The sequence below is a fragment of the Mytilus galloprovincialis genome, chromosome 13 (assembly GCF_965363235.1).
Source record: "Mytilus galloprovincialis chromosome 13, xbMytGall1.hap1.1, whole genome shotgun sequence".
NCBI lineage: Eukaryota > Metazoa > Mollusca > Bivalvia > Mytilida > Mytilidae > Mytilus > Mytilus galloprovincialis.
Genome location: NC_134850.1, coordinates 24,360,821 through 24,381,905, shown reverse-complemented (window position 1 = coordinate 24,381,905; position 21,085 = coordinate 24,360,821). Strand labels below are relative to the sequence as shown.

The 21,085-nt window shown below is 32.3% G+C and overlaps 1 protein-coding gene across 1 annotated transcript; it reads left to right on the top strand.

Moving 5' to 3' along the window:
* Window positions 1-538: 538 nt before the first annotated feature.
* On the top strand, window positions 539-9,657 carry LOC143055849 (alpha-1A adrenergic receptor-like). Its single transcript, XM_076228900.1, has 2 exons — window positions 539-1,307; window positions 8,844-9,657. Exons 1-2 carry the CDS (start codon window positions 896-898, stop codon window positions 9,563-9,565), a joined length of 1,134 nt encoding a protein of 377 aa, XP_076085015.1. The 5' UTR covers window positions 539-895; the 3' UTR covers window positions 9,566-9,657.
* The last annotated feature ends 11,428 nt before the right edge of the window (window positions 9,658-21,085 follow it).

Genomic DNA, 21,085 nt, shown 5'->3' with positions numbered 1-21,085 from the left:
AATCCGAACATAAATTAAACATTAACAAATTTTCTCTCTAGGGAATACATATAATTTTTATTGTTAAACATAATGTACGAGTCCTACGTATTTAGTATGTTCGTTTAACAGATATTTATCAATTTTCTCCAGTCGAATCTTAATTTCTAAATGCGTGGCATGTGAAATGATGTTTTAAATTATTTTAAATATCCCCTAATAAATTTTGTTCGACGTAAAACATTATTTGTTTTTCATTGTGGACATTTTAGAATGTAGTGGACTGGAAGAGTAACGAGACGCTCGAAAAGACACTGTTTATGTTTCATTGGTCGAGTAAGTTTTATAATCAGCCCCGAGAACCACCCGGGACGGTATTAACTCGTATCTAGATTGTTCTCACGATTAAAGACATCTGATTGTAACATGAAATTTAAATCGAACAGATTAAAATGATTTCGATTTAAAGTAGCTTATATACCCCTTTAATTAACTATCCTTCTTTTGTCGTACGTGGTTCCGTTTAAAAAGTTTACACACTCAACACGACAGTGTCATAATACTTGTGTATTAGTTGTAGATAAGTCGATATTTTCGGTTAAATGGATCTTTAAAATGGAGAGGTTTTCTTCAGACGGATACATTTTTTTCGTTCAATTTTGTGTAATGTATTCACGTCTATTTTGAAATATATATTCCTAGGTAACAATACTATTTAAAAATCAACAATGTTTAACATATGAGTTTAACAGAGCGTTGACAACTTTGTATAGTATGAACGACGGGAAAAATTGCAATTTTATTACTAATGGATGTACATTTTATAGTTAAATAATTGGATTGAAATTCATCCAAAGATACAGATGTGATTTAGTATCTTTTGTCCACTGATATTTTATCCATCAATTTATAAAAGATGAATACCACAGTGACAAACAGCGAGAGAAGTGTAGCTGGGACCGTAATTGCTGAAATATTTCTAATTTTCGTGTGCATTTCGGCAATAATAGGTAACACGTGCATGTGGATTATAATTTATCGGACACGTAAACTTCGGACGATATCAAATGCATTTATTTTGTGTCTTAACAGTGCCGATTGGTTAGTGTCCGTTCTGAATATGCCAACGACTGTCGTGGCACTTGCTCTAGGAAGATGGCCACTGTCGTCTCAGGCATGTCAAGTTTTCGGATTTTTTAATATGTTCACTTTAGTTCAAAGTGTTCTATCGTTGTGTAACATTAGTATAAACAGATATGTGATAGTCTGTAAACCTTTCAGATTTCCATCAATATATACAACTAAAAGATCTATCATTATGATAATAGGTTAGTACGCTTGTATTTATAAGAAGGGGGTTGTACGGGAGGGATCCATTACTTGTATTATAAGAAAAGTAAAACCAAACATTTTGGAAAGGAGGAAATTTTACGAAGTCTGGCCCTTGTGGTCGATCTATACAAGACACGAATATGTCACATTCCCCTAATCAAATACACCTCTAGGGGAAAAGGAAAGAATGAGGGGTCTTCGACTCTTCAATTTTATTATGGTATATTTGAGTCAAAAGACAAACGACGAGGAAAAACAGTAAGCATTTTTTTCTTGTGCAAATCCTATATTGTAGATGGCATATGATAGACATAAAATTGTAAAAAAAAGTCTTCCTTATTTAAGAATGCAGATTTAATGCATGTTTTTAACTTAACAAAAACATTATTCCTTCAAATTTTAAGTCCGGTTTGTCAAAGTTATATAATATGTTTATTTACGATTGCATTTATAAAATGATAATTAAATAGAACCAACTACCTGTTGCACAAGTTACATTTGTAAAATATAAAAGACGTAAAGATAAAATGTTACAAATCAGCATAATAAATGGTTACATTTACATAATACAATCATGTTGAAAAGGGTTGTTTTGATTTATAACATTTTGATTTTTTTGTCCTTCCTTATCTACATATATAAGGTTTTAATAAGTCACCCAAATAATATATTTATGACAGTAGTTCAAATCGAAGATTTGTACGTTTATTGTGCCATAAATCTTAATTTTAGATGTTATCGGAAATATTGAAATTTATAAAGTGCATTTAGTTGCACACGTTAGTGACTTTTTCCATATACCATGAGAATAGCATTAACATATATATCACACACCATTTTAAAGATAATGTTTAGGAGAAGAACATGAAACACCTAGCGCCCTTTTAACCCCTTTTATGAGCGCAATGTCACAGCTCGTTCAAACTTCATGGAAAGTATTAGTATATGCAGAGTGACCAAGTTTGAACTGTATTTATACAGCAAATCAGGCTATAAATCGTGTTGATCAGTACATTTTTGTACCTTTGACCTTGAGTTTGATATGTGACATTACAAACAACTAGGTTGAGCCATTATCTTCTCTTGGAATTATGCTCACCGTTTATAAAGAGGTTAAACATGCACTTACTATGTGTATATCAAGCAAAAGCAAAAAATGTAATGCTCCGAACCAGTGCATAGCTTGCTTTTACCTTTGAAATGAAAAGAAAGGGATAATGTACTATATACCAGCTTGCTTCAAGGGTTAAGTTCAAGGGACATTGGTCACATCTTAGATCTTCACTTCTGATCTCGAACAAATTAAATTGATACAACTTCAGTTCATGAGGAATATTTGATCTACTTTACATGAAATTTAATTGAGGGTTTTACATGTAGTTACAATTTAGTATATAACATATTGTCATACTATTATGCTGCCGATGGTTTGTCACGGTTGTATTCTGTCAGCCATTTCTATGTTTTAATTCATCTGATTCAAACTCAACTTTCGTTATTAATCAAAATCTGAGTAAAATAAAACATTTTGATGACAATTTGTATAACTTCCCTTTGAGGACATATAATTGAATATCAACTGCTATGAACTATTGTCCTGTGGGAGGATACAGTTTCATAAATTTATATGTTGCTGTAAAATTCTGACCACTGAAGAGACAAAATTCCATGGCAATGGACTTTGCCAGTATTACTCCTATTTTTATATTAGAAACTGTCCAGACGGACACTTTTTTTCAGGACACTAAACACTAACGTACCAGTATGAACCAGATTTATTCAATATATCAATTTAGAACATTTTAAATTCCTTTTTTTTTCTTCAACGGAATTTTGCTGAGGGTGCTCAATGTTAAAATTATAAAGACATTTCCATTGATCCCCTGACAATAATAAATGTCGATGAGAGTATCAAGGACATAAAATATTGACTCTTCAAAGATCAGTTTTGTCAGAAGCGTTTAAATGTCTTATTATCATTCCACTTTGTCAAATTTATCTATCATATGTTGTCACCCGTAAAAATAAATATATACCTAATAAATCAACAATCTTTTGAAAGCCATACCTATATTGACATTGGTGTCTAGGGTCCGTAATCCTTGAGACAATAAAACCGGTATATGAAGAGGGGTATTTACAAAATAGAATTTAGACATATACATAAGGGTACTATACTCATAACATTTTAATTAATGTAGAATGTAAATTTTCATGATAGGTTAGTAAACCATTTTCCCAAATGGGAATATAAATGTACACAAGGAGAAATATTTGTTTTCAAGTAAGACACTTGATGCTTTGAGCATGTTGTGATGATGTCAAAACATGCTAGGTATTTGTTTTATTTTATTAATCTAATGGACACATATCTCCGTAGTCTTATCCTTTGGGAGACATGATTAAAAGAAATATGTCGAAAGTTAATCTTTTATATTAGTATTGCCTACATTGATCTTTTTAAGAATTAGGACAAAACTACACTGTCAAATATACAACTCGACCGTCTGGGGTACAAGCACTAAGTTAAATCGTAACTAGAGCCTTTCACTTATTTCAATTATCACTAAATTATTAAGGTATTCATCGAAACAGAAATCAACATCAATGGCATGACAAGACTGAGAGTGAGAAGGGTATCCGAAACGCGAAGGGGAGGAATTTACTCCCAAAATCTGAATAGAGAAACAGATTTGGATTTTATTTGTTAAAGTAAAGTATGAAATTGTATATAGAGAAATAAATAATCTTTGTAAAAAAGAATCACTAGAAATGAAATTTGAGATAGGGTCCATTGTTCAGGACCTATAGATATGTTGAAAACTCTTAACCTTGATTTTTTCCCAGTGTACATTTTTTAACTGTAAATAACCGAAGTACAACAATGTAACAAGCTCCGAACAATTCGAATCATTTTTGCTTCATAAAACTGTTTGTTCCTTACTTTTTAAAGTGATTTTTAAGTGTGCTTTCTTATAATGCTTATTCATAGTTTGATGCAATTACAAGTAATCAATGGTATTTCAGAAACTAATTGCTGAAAATTATTCAAAGGGGGTTTCTGGTGCGATTTACTTTATTTTAATTTGTAAATTTTGGGTATATATACGTACTAAATAAATGATTATACTTTTAGAGTGATACAAAAATTATTAAAATTGATATTTTTATATTAAAATTCAAAAAGGACTTGTGTTTCATACATTTAATACTAATCTATTTTTACATTTAACCAATTTTAAAATATTTGATTAATAACACAAGTGTTTTGTCTTTTTTTCTAATTCGGGAGAATACTCGAATAGAAGTTTAAAATGAAAGAGAGAGCAAAGTTTGATATGTTGTTCAAGAGGGAAGTTATTTCTTCCCTTAACAATCCCATACGTTTTTTAAGCATACATTTGTACACTAACTTATTGTATAAAATTTAATATTTAAGTTTCGGTAAACAACACAAGTCTAAAATGTTTTAAGAGTTGTTTGTTTGATTTATATTTCTAAACGTAGTAGTAGCACTTTCATTCGTATTTTGGACGAAATCTTATTGTACAATAACAATGCTTATTATATAAAGAGATTGAACAATGAAGATATTTGGGGATTTTATTAGGAATTACTACATGTATATGAATACTTCATACCACGGTCTAATTATATAGACTAAGTTTAAATTAAGCTTTTATGAATCAAATAGAACTATCAGTCTCTGAATATAATATTATTTCTATCTATTTTCTACAGTGCTAATCTCTGCATTGTATTTTACTTTAAACCAAAGGTATTTATTTGTATTCGACGGTTCAAATTTTGAAAAATTAAGGATATTACATTTTTTTTTATTGCGAAAGACTTGATTAGAATCAACACCAATTCAGAGAAATAATTATTCACGTAATACAATGTAGTTTTGCTATAAGATTTAAGGTGGAAATAAAATAGACGTTAAGGAAAAAGACAATAAACGTCCTGCAGAAAGTATTAGAGTTAATTCTCAGCTAACAAAAGATAATACCCGTTTAACAGAATATCAACTTTCAAGCAGTCTTTAAAACGTGACAGGGCTGTGAAACAAATTGCTATTAAAAAGCTGAGTTATACCATGACAAATATGTGTAACGATTATGCCTTACTAATTCTAAATAAGTCGGCACCGGCTGCAGTTTGAATTTTAAATCGTCAGGCACAGGCATGGCAGGTACATTTGTATGTAGACAGTTTCTAGATTTTGATAACTTATTGAAGCTAAGTGTTAACCTAAAAAATTGTATCGGGGGAGGGAGGGAGTATGTTAAACGATTTGATGTAATAATTTATACCGTATGGACAACGGAACTTTTGTCCGTTTCATCTAGTCTACGTTCAAACTTAATTCAGGGAGAAGTTGCTTTCTAAGACAAAAAATCGAAAATACTTTTTTTTTTTTTTTTTTTTACACACCCATTGACAGGGTATATATGAATATCAAACAAAGCTATTCCACCGGAGTGAAGGGTCTCGCCCTTAGCAAAGAGGAAACGTTTATTAAGATTGGGTTATACTTGCCACATGCCACATGCAAATGTACGTAATTTGCAAAACAAAAGTGGATCTTTCCTTGTAATATATAAGGTTTTCATATTCCACGTCACCATTCCGAAATGTGTGTGACTGCGTATTTATACATCCCGCAAACTCCTTACAGACGCCCTTCTTATGCATGGGATTTACTGGCGGACGAAGACATTCCATTTGACCATCTGTCAATACCCAACTCATTCATATAGCGTGGGATAAGAATAAAGAAGATGTTGCATACTAGATATTTTTGAGACAACGTACAACAAAACACGGCCTATATCATTCACATGTATAGATTTTTGTGTATAGTCTCAGATGAATGATCGCTAAAACAAACTTTAACATTAGAGTTTACAATCCACCCTAAATTCAGATCATAATCATTATTTAGAGAACAAAACAAATTTATTGCGTGCAAGTCATGTAGACTAGATAGTATATCTGTACATAGATTGAATTTCAAGAAGAATATTGTGACACAATTAATATTTATGTAGTATTTACATTTTTACGGACCATAAAATATCCATAAGCAAGAAGTATTATGTTTACTAAATTGTCATTTTGTCAGATGATGCAGCAAAAAGAAACCATTAACTGTTTCAGTGTTGTACTATTACGTATTGTTATATACGTTCCAATGTGGGTACATATTTGCTAGTCTATACATAATGAAATATCACTGGGGTCGACCGTTTCAAAACCGTATGGTCGATTTAATCTTCCAAACCTTGCGAAACCGAAACTATAATAATAAATTGTTTGTTTCACTTGTTTTTTTGTATAGGAAATATTTATTGATTTAAAAAAATGAACAGTAAAGTCAAGTTATCAAATATAACTGGCAGTTGATTTATCCCTTTCCCTCCCACAATCTTCAAGTTGAAAATTTACAGATATATGCATGGCTACTTTCACATGCTTTGGCTTACATGTAAAGGTGTAAATCATCTGAAAATAGGAGTCTGAATTATGTATATAAAGAGATTTTTAAAGAAAATGACGAAAAGAAACAACACAATTTCGCATGCACAATCAAGTTTTGACGATATGTTTAACCTCAAAAAGTGTTTGGCTGTCCATTCGATAAAAAAAATCCAAATTTTAATTGATACATAATATTACTGATAAATCCCTCCCCTGGGCACTTATTTTAGTAATCAATCAATCGATCTGTATGTACAGTTGATTATCTGATTATTTAGATTTATAAGTCTAGCGGCCAATATTACATAGACGTACATACACAATCTAACATCAAAAGTCACTCATGCCTTTTATTACAACAACTGTTTTACAAGTTTCTAAACATAAACAATACAAGGCATTCGAAATCTTTTCTAAGTTCTATTCTTGAGTATCAAAGTGAAATTGTAAAATATTTTTATTAGTTAAAATTATGTACTAAGAAATTTTATACCTTTAAGTTCAAAAATGTCACCATAAATTTGAGTAATATAGATAAATACAAAATATAATAAGCGTAAAATTCACCTAATCATTATTATCCTTTAATCCTTTATGAATTTTTTCGAAGCAGGTCACATTGGACAATTGGCCTGTGGTTACTTTAAAAATAATTATAGCAAATACCTAAGTGCTTTAATCCTTTTCATGGTTAATTTCAACACCAAGTTGAACAAGTACTTTTAAGCTTAAAATAAAGATCTTAGGGAAATCGTTATCTCCATCTTACTAACAATGAATATGGAAGAAGGAATGGACATATAATCCTTGATGATGGATGTTATTCGGTTTGTTTTTTGTTTTTTGTTTATTTTTATAATATCCACGCGAATAAATGACGAGATGTAAAATAGCTTCTTCATCACTTGTTATTTTTATAATACCCACGTACGAGAATGAATGACTGATGTAAAATTGCTTCAATCACCATTATGAGTCAATACCAAGACTACAGTTACATTGTACCTTTTAGGTTATTTTAATTCGAATGCTAAGCCTAATATTGAAATGATGTCAGCTTATAACGTATAAACAGACTTAGAGATTTTCAAGTTGTTCCTTCTTGTTTACTTGTTGATAGCGAGGTTGTGGTTTTGTTTTAGTTAGAGTAAAATAATACGAACAGTATATAGAAGAACCAATCTGATATAAAAAAAAACATTCTGCTAAAGAGTTAGAAGATGAAGTATGAGTGTCATCCAAGTTACAATTTAGTAAAGTAAACCATTATACTAGGTCAAAGTACGGACTTCAACACAGAGCCTTGGCCTATACAAAGCTGCAAAGGGCCCCAAAAATTACTTAGTGTCTAACCTGTATATATAACGAGAAACGAGAAACACATTTAAACCACGTGTACATCAGCAAACGATAATCACTGAACACCAGGTTTCTGACTTTAAACACAATATGTGGGGAATGGACCCAGAAAAAGATGAACGGGTCCCTGTTTAGTTAAAAAATTTCAAAATTGGAGCCAGATATTGAAACTATGTCAAGTGTATGTACCTTTTAAGGTAGGCGCTGTAATGTTCAGTAAAGACTATTGTACTTCCTAACATGAAGGGCCGTTCGGGTCATCATTCATTTAAACAAATTGTCACGTGTTCTCCTAGGGTACGTAACAAAGCGCTAGGTGTAATACTTGGGTGCGTGAATTACCTGTTACGCGTACATCTAGCGTATGTCTAAAAGAATGGAGTATTGCCCGAACGGCCTTTCATATCCCAGTGCCTATTTTACCATACTCATATCAATCGCTTAAGAATTTTGTATCAAAAAGATATATTAATAAGCTTTTCGTTTAGGTTCTTGTTTGGTCACATAGCTCGTAACGTGTCTACGTATTAATGCATTGCTGGTTTTAAAAGGTTCTGTGTTTGGGCTCTCATAACAGGATAAGGAATTATAGTTTATTTGCTTAAATATGCATGCGTAATTTTTTAATGATGATATATGTCCTGTAATCTTGTTTACAATGTTAATAAATTTCATTATTTTATTTTCAGTCTGTACCAGCATATCCATAATTATTTCAATGCCGCCATTGTTCGGTTGGGCCGAGTATGGTTACGTTGATACACAATTTTATTGTTTTTGTTTATGGCCTAAATCACCATCGTATGCATTTTTCATGATTGGCGTTTGTTTTGGTATACCTCTTACCGTTATGGCTATATGTAACGTTCTCATTTTCACCGCAGTGCAAGCAAGTAAGAAACGAACAGCCCGTTCCTCAAGATCAAGTATGGCAATAAGCAAAAACATTTCAATTCAGGAATCTTCTAGTGACACAGAAGTTCCAACTAAGACCGAAAAGAAGAAAAAAGATAAACCAGAAACAGAAAATAAAAAAGAACGTAAACATGTGGATATGGTCGATGTTCAAGTAGAGATGTCCGATTCAAATACGGAAACTAACGATGTGAAAAAGAGGCTAAGTAAACTGCCGAGTAATAAAGTGAAAGCAGAAGATGTTCGACTTGCACTTGCGTTAGCAATTTGTGTAGTGTGCTTTTTCATTTCTTGGTTTCCATTTTGTATAAGCATGCTTATTGGAATTTATACTCCAAATTCTGTTTCGAACGATTTCCATTTAGCTACACTTCTTATTGGATATTCAAACAGCTGTATGAATCCAGTGATATATGGAATAATTAACAAAAGAATCGGAAAGGGATTCAAAGATCTGTTTTGTCGATGTCGATGTTGTAAAGAAGAAAAATTATAAGTTAAAGCATTTTCGTCAATAGCATTTATTTTATGATATTTATCCATTTGTTAATAATATATATTATAATAATTAAACTTTCGTGTTTTTTATGTTATATGATTTGAATTTTAAAATATGTAAGAGACATATATGGTCGAAATGCGCATCAGGTGTAGTCCAAATGGTACCATTTACGTTATTACTATCACTGGGTCGACACCTTTGCTAGTTGACGGTTAAAAAAGCCAAGAAGTGATTGTCAGTACCTCTTTACTGGTATTGACATACGGATATTGCTTTTTTATACTGAAGAATATATATCCCTTATGCAAAGCTCTGATTCGTTGTCCGGATTTGGCCATATTTTTAGTCTTGTTTTCGTTTTATCAGCTTTCCAACTAGGTTTTTGATTCTCAAATATTCAGGCCTGGAGGATTTCTGAATAAATAATGATTTTCGATATGGGCATCTAGTGCAGCAAGTGTAGTACCGTTCATGTTAATGCTACCATCAGGTCGATACCAATACAGGTGGGCTGTTAGTCCCCAGAGTATCACCAGTACATCGATACTGACTGGGTAATATTATTTTGTTAATCAAATTTGAGTGTTAAATTTGTTATTTCGGGACCTTCTAGCTGACTATGCGGTATGGGTTTTTCTCAATGTTGGCTACCGATAGTTGTTATTGTGTAATCATTTGGTCACTTGTTGAGAGTTGTCTCATTTGTAATCATATCATATCTTTTTATTTTTATCTATAATACTAAAATTACGAGGTCCAATTTGTCAGCCGTCATCACGTAAAAACGATGAATCAAAGAATTCACTTTTATATATAATTAATATAGTACAATGGTGTTGATTAAAAATTACACCACTCCAGGCCCATTTGTTTTCCACGTAATTAATATTGCCAATAATTAAGAAGTTCCGGATCGAGTCCGACACCGATACCAATAGTATATTCACCTGTTACCTATTACCTTATCTGTACGTTCCGCATCTGACAGGCGCACCACCAAACGGTGTATTTATAATTTTGCTGTATACTGTTGAGTAAAAAATACTCCATTCCAGGCGCTTTTGTTTTCCAAATTATTAATATTACCAATAATTGATAGGTTCCAGGTCGACGGGTTCAAACAGTAAGATTTTGAAAGCAGACGACTTTATCAGATGACAATACCAATACTAAAATAAGGCATACGCATAGTTATATACTTTAATTCAGTCATGGACCCGCGATATCACGGGTGTGTTCTAGTATAATTAATGAATGTAGCACGGTTTGTCTATGAGTGCTCAACTTCCCTCAAACCTTGCGCTGGAAATTAGAAAAAAAAACGTGCAAGAGTCGAAATATAAGAACCATGTGAAAAAAAAAACAGCTGAAAAAGTGAACCGACATGTCAGATTGGCATGAAGCACACTCAACAAATAGTTTAAAAACAAAAGATACAGAATGCCAATTCAAGATAATATGCAGTTACTGAAAGCTAGCTTAAAGCGCCAATTACAACTTATGTATATCAAACATTTGATTTCAGACGAAAGTTTTAGCCAACAGATTTAGTGTTAAGACGTCGTAAACAGTCTTCAAAAAAATATAACCGTTTGCAATGCCAAATGCAAGTGCATAGACTGTTATAGTAACGTCAGGACCCCGAGTGTTTATAAATGTACATCAATGCATGTACAGTTATGTCTTTAATTTAAATGCAGTTCATTTTAAGCTCTAAAAACTTTGGTATTTACGTAAAATATTTACATGCACTTGTTTTGGTCAAAACAGTCTTCACCAAATCTATGTTTTTCTACGTGTAAAACTCTGAAAATTTGTTGGGAGTGCATTATTAAGACTCTTTGCTCCGTGGTGAAGGCAGTACTTTGACCTAATATTATTGTGTAGATTCTGACTTGAACTGAGAGTTGACTCATTGGCACTCATACCACATATTCGTGTTTCTATTTTAAAACTCAAAGCATTTACCCAATGTGTGAAACAATTTACAGTGAAAAGTGGTTATTTTTATTGTTTTGGTCAAAAGTAATGGTTTTAAATTGGACAGATATACCACATTTACCTTGAAAAAATAACTATTTAGCTAGCTACTATATGAATTCGTTTTAATTCGTGACTCAAATAGATATAAGAAGTAGTGGTACATGTATGAGCGTAAATGAGACAACTCTACATCCAAGTCACAATTTGTAAAAGAAAAACCATTGTAGATCAAAGTACGGTCTTCAACATGGAGCCTCAAACCGAACAGCTCATTTATACATTTGAAAACATAAGAATACAGCTATCACAATAGACGAATCTACCCGTCTGAACTAAATGCATTTAACGGTTATATTCGAGACAACTATATGTATGTTGGTGTAGATCTAGAGAGACATATATAATTAAACATTGTCTGTACATATAGAGTACTGCAAACACATAATATAATAAGTAATAAGAAGATAACAAACACATATAGAAAAAAATATATAATTATATATTGTCTATGCATACAAAGTACTGTAAACAAATTTATAATATATATGAGAAGAAACAAACGCATATATTTTAAAGAAGGTTGGCCGATATTTTCCTTATCTAAAAGGAAAATCGTTTGCACAGTCGATATTAAAAACAGAAATTTTGAACTAAGTATAGGGTTTAATTGATATCAAATCCTCAACAGGTATTTATTATTTAAGTTCCAATTCATACTTTCGTATAGAAGTTAGATTGGCATACAATAACGGCTTTCGAGTAGTAGGTTTAATACATACCCTTCGTTCGACAAGCCTCTTAAACCAAAACCCTACTTATTATAAATGTCATTTATTTCAATTTCATTGTACAAATAAATAAAACTGTCAACCACGGATTAAAATACGTGCTGGATACTTTAATATGTTTATATACGAAAGTGTTGTGACTGTTGTAAAATGTTTTAGCTTTTCTTATTTAAATTTACTTAGAATGAAAATAAAACATAGAATGACACTCTTTTCACCTGCAATTTTTAATTGAATTTAATTTTCCTTTTATTTCATTTATACTCCTAAATTTCTAAAAGACAAAAATGTATGCCGGAATTGTTGACATATTTGTTTGATATGGCAATATGAGAAACCAACGATGAATATGTATGTTTTAGTTGTGAGCTTTCCATTTCTAAATAGCAATTTTTAATCAGCACCTGCATAATTTGATGTACATTTATATACCTCCAAGTTGATACGATATTCCAGACTTGCATTTCCTATCATGATTTTTGTGATAGAGATTGCTGCATACATGGAAGCTATTCAAACAGAAGTTCTTAAAATTGTACAATTTTGTTCACAAATTGGAATTTTGTGAACGTACTTAGTTACACTTATCTGATATTCTAACATTATGGATTAAGTTGAGTCGCATCTCGTCAGTGCCAACAAAGTACAAACTATATTACAAGTTAAAAACTGTACACATTTTTCTTCTTTCCTCTTTTTTTTTTAATTCTATGTATTTCTTTTTTCTTCTTTTTTTTACTTCAATAAAACATGAGGGTCTATGTGACGTTAATAAAATGGTGAATGTTGATTCCCTGCTCCAATCAGCAGCTTCCATGATGTTATTCATTGATGCACCTTTATAAAGAGCCCAAGAAGGACCAATAGCTCTTGTCGAATGAGACACATTTATTTATGTCGTTATATGCCATCTGACTGGTACTTACAATCCATGATGAAATTGTTTGTCATGAAATCGGATTATGTGTATTGCTTATTGCTAAAACCAATTTATGATCTTGTCTGTTCTCACCACGAAACTTGTCAGGGCTCTTTAAATAGCAAGTTAATGACTTTTTAGGATCAAGAAGCTTTTTTGCATCAAAAACAGGTACGAAAATTGCTTGGATGATATATTTTTGTACTTGGCTGAGGTAGTAGATTTTTTCTACTGGTATTTTTATGGGATAATCTGATATAATTTTTAACGGTTCTTGGTACCAGTGTCTACTCGGCCAATGATGAGCTACTAGAATTAGCTGATAATTGTATCAATTCATGTGTTGAAGCACTTTCGATACTAGACAGACAGGAAATGCATACCCGATTACATTGTCCCACAGTATAGACATAGCGTCTATTTCATATCCTTCTGAGTGTGGAAACCATGAAAAAAATATTTTCATTTTATAATTTTCCACTGACGCCAACAAATCTATCATTGGTCTGCTTAAAGTGACAAATAATGTAATGTTGCAGTATCTGACCACCAAATCAGGTGAGATTTAAGATATTGTGTAATTGGAACATTCAGTTTCAGATTTTGGGAAGTGAGGCGCCAATGACTTAGTAAATAAATTTAAATTTGTCTCATATGAAGTCTGGCATAGACAATTATCTCTATACAACAAGCCATAATTCTGAGTAGATGTAAAAGATCTCTTGCTGTTGCATGGTTTTTTAATTTCATTTCTTTGAGTGTGCTTTTTTTGTAATTTCAACACTCTTTCTTGTGTTGGCATTACTATTCCTTAATCCAAATGCAATATTACACCTATATATGTTATTTTCTGTGTTGGAGTTAATCATGTTAAAGAGGACTTCTTTTGATTTAATATGAAACCAGACTTTATCAGAGGATTCAACACTATCTCTCAATCCTGGATTAACATGAGAGATGCTTGATTTACTAGAAACCAGTCGTCCAGGTATACTACCAGTCTGATGTATTGTGCTCGTAAATGTGCAGCTGCAGTGACTACCGATACTACTTTGGTAAAAACTCGAGGAGCTGAAGTTGGACCAAAGGTTAGAGCTGAAATTGTAAGAAAGCGCTGTTTTAACACAAAACCTTAGATATCGATACTGTCTGGTTTTTTTTTTAAATATAAGGATATGCATAGTTGTCACGGTCCTTTAGATCGAGAGATATTGTCCAATCCCCTTGTTTTACTACAATCAAACCCGTTGATAGAGCTCATTTTGAAGAGTTGTTTTTTGATATACCTGTTGAGGGCTTTAGATTTATTACGGCTTCCATGTCCCCCTGGTTTTTTTTCGGAACTAGGGAAAATGTGCTGTAGAAACCGTTTTGAATGTCCGCTTGGTTCGTTTACTTCTAAACGTAAAATTTATAAATATTTGGCAGCAACAGAAGTTATTTTGACTCCTATGTTTTGGAGGAAAGTGTTGAAACTCCAGTTTGTAGCCCTCTTTTATAATTGATAAAACCCACTGATCGTTGGTTATTTTTGTCCATTCCTTTAGAAATAGGCTTAAACGACCCCCTACATGTATCTCTGGAAGCATTATTATTACATGAAAGTTGTTTACCATGTTTTGATAGTCATTTCTTTTCTTGCACTTTTCCATGAAATGAAATTGTTCGTTGTACCAGAACTCGTGTCATCCTTATATGGTCTAGTTCTAGTTCTAGTTCTTTGCACTGTACACTGTGTAACAGATTTTGCACCTGTAATTGTAAAACCTTGCTGTGCATTGTCAAATTTTGGTCTCTTAGACAAATCATTAGAAAATTAATTGCCTGTAGCTTTCCTTTTCCCTGAAAAAGTTTTTTTCACATGTAATTCAGGCAGTAACTCTTTTAATTGTTTATTTGTGTCAACCCTGTCTTTAAGAGCTTGTTCAATGTAACATTTGTGTAATCACCAACTGACTTTGTCAAAGGTAAGTGGATGTTGAAGTTCTTTAATACTAGTATCATCAAGACCTGTGTCCTCCTAACTGGCTTTTCTATGGATTAAATGGTGAAACGTACCAGCCCGTGGCACTTGGTTTAAAGATTTTGTAGTCATTTCAAATATGTCTCTTACTAGTTAAATATATTTATCTAAATTTATTTCCTTTCCTGATTGATAAAGTATTTAACAAATTTCCAAAAGCTTGTCGGGTGTATGCTGTAGTGATTATTCCCAAGCGTTTTTAACTAATAAATCAGGTACCGTACTATTTAGACTTGTTACTTAAAAAATTTCACCAGTTTTCTCGTGAACATGAAAACTGCACCTATACTCATCATTATAGGCTGTCAACCTTTCTTGATTTTTACACCTCAAAGAACCAGATAAAATATCAATTGACGTTTGTCAAGAATAAAAGCTTGTCTCTTTTTTTACTTAACATCATCCCCAAATAAAGTTTTAAGTGATCATTATTGTTCGCATCTGAATCACTTTCATTACCCTTCGATATTACTGACTCCTGATGTAGATTTTTGAGGATTTTCAGTTTCACTTTTAAAGAAGGCTCATTATCTACTGGTAAAAATATAGCATGTCCTTCTTTATGGCCTGATACTACGTCATAATTTGCCCTTTCACGAACTGAATCTGAAGAGCCACTATATTGTCCATATTTTTTCTGACAAGGTATCTGCTTACCCGAAGTGACAGTATCCTTGTTTTAGCAACCATTGTTTGAACTAAATTAATCAAAAAAATGATTAAACCTGGATTCTATCTGTGAGAAACGGCTATCCCATTTTTTTATTCAGTTCCTCGACCACATCATTTTTCTTGGACCTGCTAGAACTTGTCTTTCTCCAGGATTTGGACTCCGCCATTTTATCTCGAGCATCATCTGCCACTGACGATTTTGGACTGCTGGCAGTAGAATTTCCTCGTCTTCGCTTAACGTGCGATGAACAGTGACGTCAGTCATCAAAACACGAATACTAAAAAAATATTTGCAAAAATTGTGTCAAAGACACGTTAATTCTGACGAATAAAGAAACGTGGCCGCTTTAGATTGCGCCGGAAAAAATACTGAAGAGTTTCACACGCTTGATCTGATCCATCGGAAGGTTTGAATTCTTGATCAGTCAAGCGTTTGAGCAAGATGTGACCAAATACCGGAAAGATAATCCATAATGTAAGGATATCAGGTAATTGTAACAAGTAATGTTTAAATTAAAATCATCCCTGCGAAATTTGTACGGATCCCATCACGAGTTGTTAACTGGTATGAAAAGTCAGTTTTTAATATATGATGCCAACCTCTCGGAGTAAACATGTGCAAAGCATTAAATACACAAAGACCAAATAAAATCTATGTATCTATTCAGTCAAAATAGAGAACATACAACTTATGAAGATTATCTATAAATTACACATGAAAAGAACTGTTTTATCTTGTAGTATACGATGCATGTATAACCCAAACATAACGATATACTTAAACGGTAACTTTATTTTCATTATCCAGTAGTAAAGACGGGTTGCAATAAATTTTGCTGTTTTGTTTTAAGATTTAGCTTGGTTTTTAAGCAATTCTGTTGTAGTGTACAATTCGGAAAGCATTTATTTGTAATTTACGTAATACCATGAACATTACATTTTGTTTACGGATTGTTTTTATTTTACAAACGGTGCACGGTTATTGTGTTCTAAAATATGTATAATGCAATTTTGAAACCTATCATTTACTATTGTCAACTACATGCATAAACTTATCATGGTCCTTTAAATTGTAATTATCGTTCAAACACCATGAATTCAAATGTTTTTAATTCACATCTGATACATGTTATCACAACGAAAATAAAATGCAACTTAAAAAAGAAGAACAAAAACAAGGTCTTTTTTGTTTCCGTAGGGTAAAAACGATTTTCCGCCTCTCTTTCTACAGAAATACATAATTCAAGACTGAGAAAAAGGTTCAAATTTTTTTAAGTAACTGTCAGTGTGTTTCATACATAAGATAATGAAATTCGATGGTGCATTTAAACTAATTGTAATTCAATTTAAATTTGATATGACACACTAGTTAAATGATTTATCACAAACTTTTAAATCAAAAGATGCAATAAATTAATAGAATATGATTGTGTATATTGCTCATGAGTTTTTTTCACAACTTTATGATACTATTCAAACATTGATACCTGATTTGATGCTTAAATATTCAAGCAATTTGAAACAGTTGTTAAATTAACTTCATTAAAGAGCATATCAAATCTCAAATAGTTGTACTTAAAATTATTCTATTCACATGGTGTTTTAGTAATGTATTTTTGATATATTTAATTGCATATGTACAATGTAATAATTATCATGTACAGTCTGGGTATATCATTACATGGTAACAATAATGTCTAGATCTTTCTTGCATTTATAATTGAACGAAAACTAAAGAAGTTGGTAAATGAACTCGGATAAATCATATTATAGGTCGCCCCACTATCTATATCACTATGCTCAGCTCTTAATAAAACTCAACAACATGGCTTCTCGACGCCAAATACGTTTACCAAACTTTATCAACTTAGAACCATACATATCAGTAACGTCATAATACTTGAACTGACGTTGATAAGTGTGAGCTGAACTTATCAAGTCATCTTCTGGTTTGCTGATGAAACAAAGAATACACTTCCGAAAGACGCCAATACAGACAGATAAATCGATTATCTATGGTGGCCGGTTAAGGCCATTTCGCGTTTTCGCCCTTCATATTTTATAGGGCGAAAACGCGAATACAAGAAATAGCCTTAACCGGCCACCATAACTATCAGGTTATCTGAATATTAAATCAGCTACTTGCCACAATGTGACGGTTTTTCATTTCGTTCGCTGCGCTCCCTCGACAAAATGCTGTGAACCATAGCTGATATTTTTCAATATCAGTATGCAGACAACCTGATAATCGATACACACTGAGAAGTGTCAAACCTGATAACTTCTTCACAGATTTATTAATACAAAACCACTTTATCTGTACCCACTATTTATACTGTGGCTGTTGTACTAATATTATTCATCGGATACTAATATTCTGGATAAAAACTAATTTTTAAGACCCAAAACCTTTATCAGAAACTTAAGACATAATCAATACAACGGTCACATCAAAAAGACTTCGATAATGTTACACACAATTATTTCAACAGAATTTAAAGGATACATATATACAATCCTTATACCGTTTCAAAACAGTTTTATTGATGTATCATACTAATTTTAAGATACTTCAAGACAGTTCAAACTGGAAAGAAGGTCAAGTTCTACGCATTTTAACAAACGATTGCAACAATTCATCCAAGAGTCAGTATGTGGCTGGTTACAAAACAAAAATCAATCCACTATAGCTACATTAATTGTATTTTCATCTTTCAATGTTTTCGTTTTGTTGAATTATCTGACATATCCTACTGGTGGGTAAGGTCAGAACTAACAATCTTCTTTTTTTATTTGCAAGGTTTGTTGCTCGTGCTGGGTGGATACAGTAGAATGCGTCCAGGTGTCTCTAGTGTATACCCTTATATTTTTACAGTTAGGGGTGTTTTGCTTGTTAGAGAGGTGTCTACATATTCCATTATTATGATTAATGTTCTATTTGTTTTACTGTATTCTGTGTCACTTGGTCGCTTGTGGAGTGTTGTCTCATTGGCAATAGTACCACATCTCCTTTTTTATATTATCATTACAATTTAATACAAATCATTAAATGTATCATGAATCACATACTGTGTAGTCTGCATTATATAAATTATATCTTTTGTCTACACAGAATTGCCTTGATCTTAAATGAAGGCAACAGTAGTATACCGTTGTTAGAAAGTCATGTATTGATTGTTTGAAGAAAACAAATTCAGGTTACAAACTAAAACCGAGGAAAACACATCAACTATAAGAGGAAAACAATAAAACAACAGAAGCACAACAAAAAACAAACCACAATGCAACACACACAGAAACGAATTACAAGATAACAACCTGACCTTAAATGGATGAATTCGTTCTGACTAGCTTAGTGATGTTGCAGATAGAACAAGAATGTGTCAATAGTACACGAATGCTGAACATGTACTTTCATTTTCTATACACAGTGGACCGTGACATTAGGTGCAAACATGTACGTAATTTGGCATTAAAATTGGAAAGATCAAATCATAAGGAACATGTAGACTTCAACTTCATAAAAAAAAACTACCTTGACCAAAAACTTTAGCATAAAGCTGAACTGACGGACGAACGAAGAGATGCAAAAACGACCGGACACACAGACCGCATTCATAATACCCCTAATTTGGGGATAAAAATACCAGCAAAAACACTCATCATAGATACCAGGATTGAAATTTTATATTTTCGCTAGACGCGCATTTTGTCTACAAAAGATTCATCAATGATGCTCGAATCATTAAACGTGAAAAAGCCAAATAAAGGACGACGTTCTTTTTTCTGTTGTTTTTGTGTTTGTGTTTTTATCTAATATATGGAATTTCTATAGAAACACCGTGTTACCGTTGTTTTGTTTTTGCCAGCTTTGTATGTTTCATGGACGTTCAGTATTTAATGTGCTCGAACACAAATGGTTTGATACGTGATGATTCGTTAATGTTGATTTGGGAGGATATTATAGTAAAGAGCGCCTATTCGTATCTATTACCAAACCAAATGGTATGGAAAGAGCGCTTAATTGTAGTTAGTATTTCATAGCTTCAACAGACAGACGATATTCACCTACAGGTAGATGACTAGGAAACTGACATTTCTTTAAACTGTTGGATTGTAACGCCCATTGAACTATATATTGTACCCCTTTTTGTGACATTTTTACCTATTTTGTCTGTTTGTTTTTGCATCGATTGTTGCCAATATAATGGAATATGATGCACTGTCATACAAGTGAGACATTAAGCTAGCCATAAAACCAGGTTCTACATAAAAAAATGCCTGTACCAAGTCAAGAATACGACAGTTATTATCCTTTCGTTTTATGTGTTATAGCTTTTGATTTTGTCTTTTGATTTAGGACTTTCCGTTTGGAGTCTAAATAAAGGCAACAATATATACCGCTGTTAGAAATTCATAAATCGATTGAGATAAAAAAAAAAAAAAAACCAATTCGGGATAACAAACTAAAACTGAGGGGAACACAAAATCGTTCAATTAGTTGAAAATTAGAGATTGTTTATTAAACAAAAAAACAAACGTAAACGTAAACATTGTGTACATGTATATGGACAATTAATGCCTCACCAGAGTGAATGTAAAATATCTCGTTGATTTTATGACAGATATAAATAATGCAAAGGAATACTATTATAATTTAACTTCTGGAAACTTATTTTAGAAAATTGAAATACACAACACTAGAACTTTTATTGTGACAATATTTGAAGTGATTTCTTTCAAAAGTAACATTAAAAGGAAAGCACAAGTATTATCCGTCACGTATTTGTTCATGTAGTAAGTTCATCAACTCAAATCCATTCAACACGATGCCCACCTTGATTACAGGAGAGAATTTTCATAACAAGAAGATGTGGTATGAATGCTGATGAAGAAAACTCTCCACAAGGGACCAAATTACACATAAATTAACTGCAATTTGTTTACAACTGACACATATTCATTTGTTTTCAACGACACGTATTTTTCGTAATCAGTCTGCGTGATGAGTTCTTATCTAACAAATACATGTGGTCTAGCTGTATGAACTATACCTTCCAACACGTTTTGATTGAACTTTTCCTTGTCATATCTTGAACAGGTGACATAATTACCGACATTCGATATAT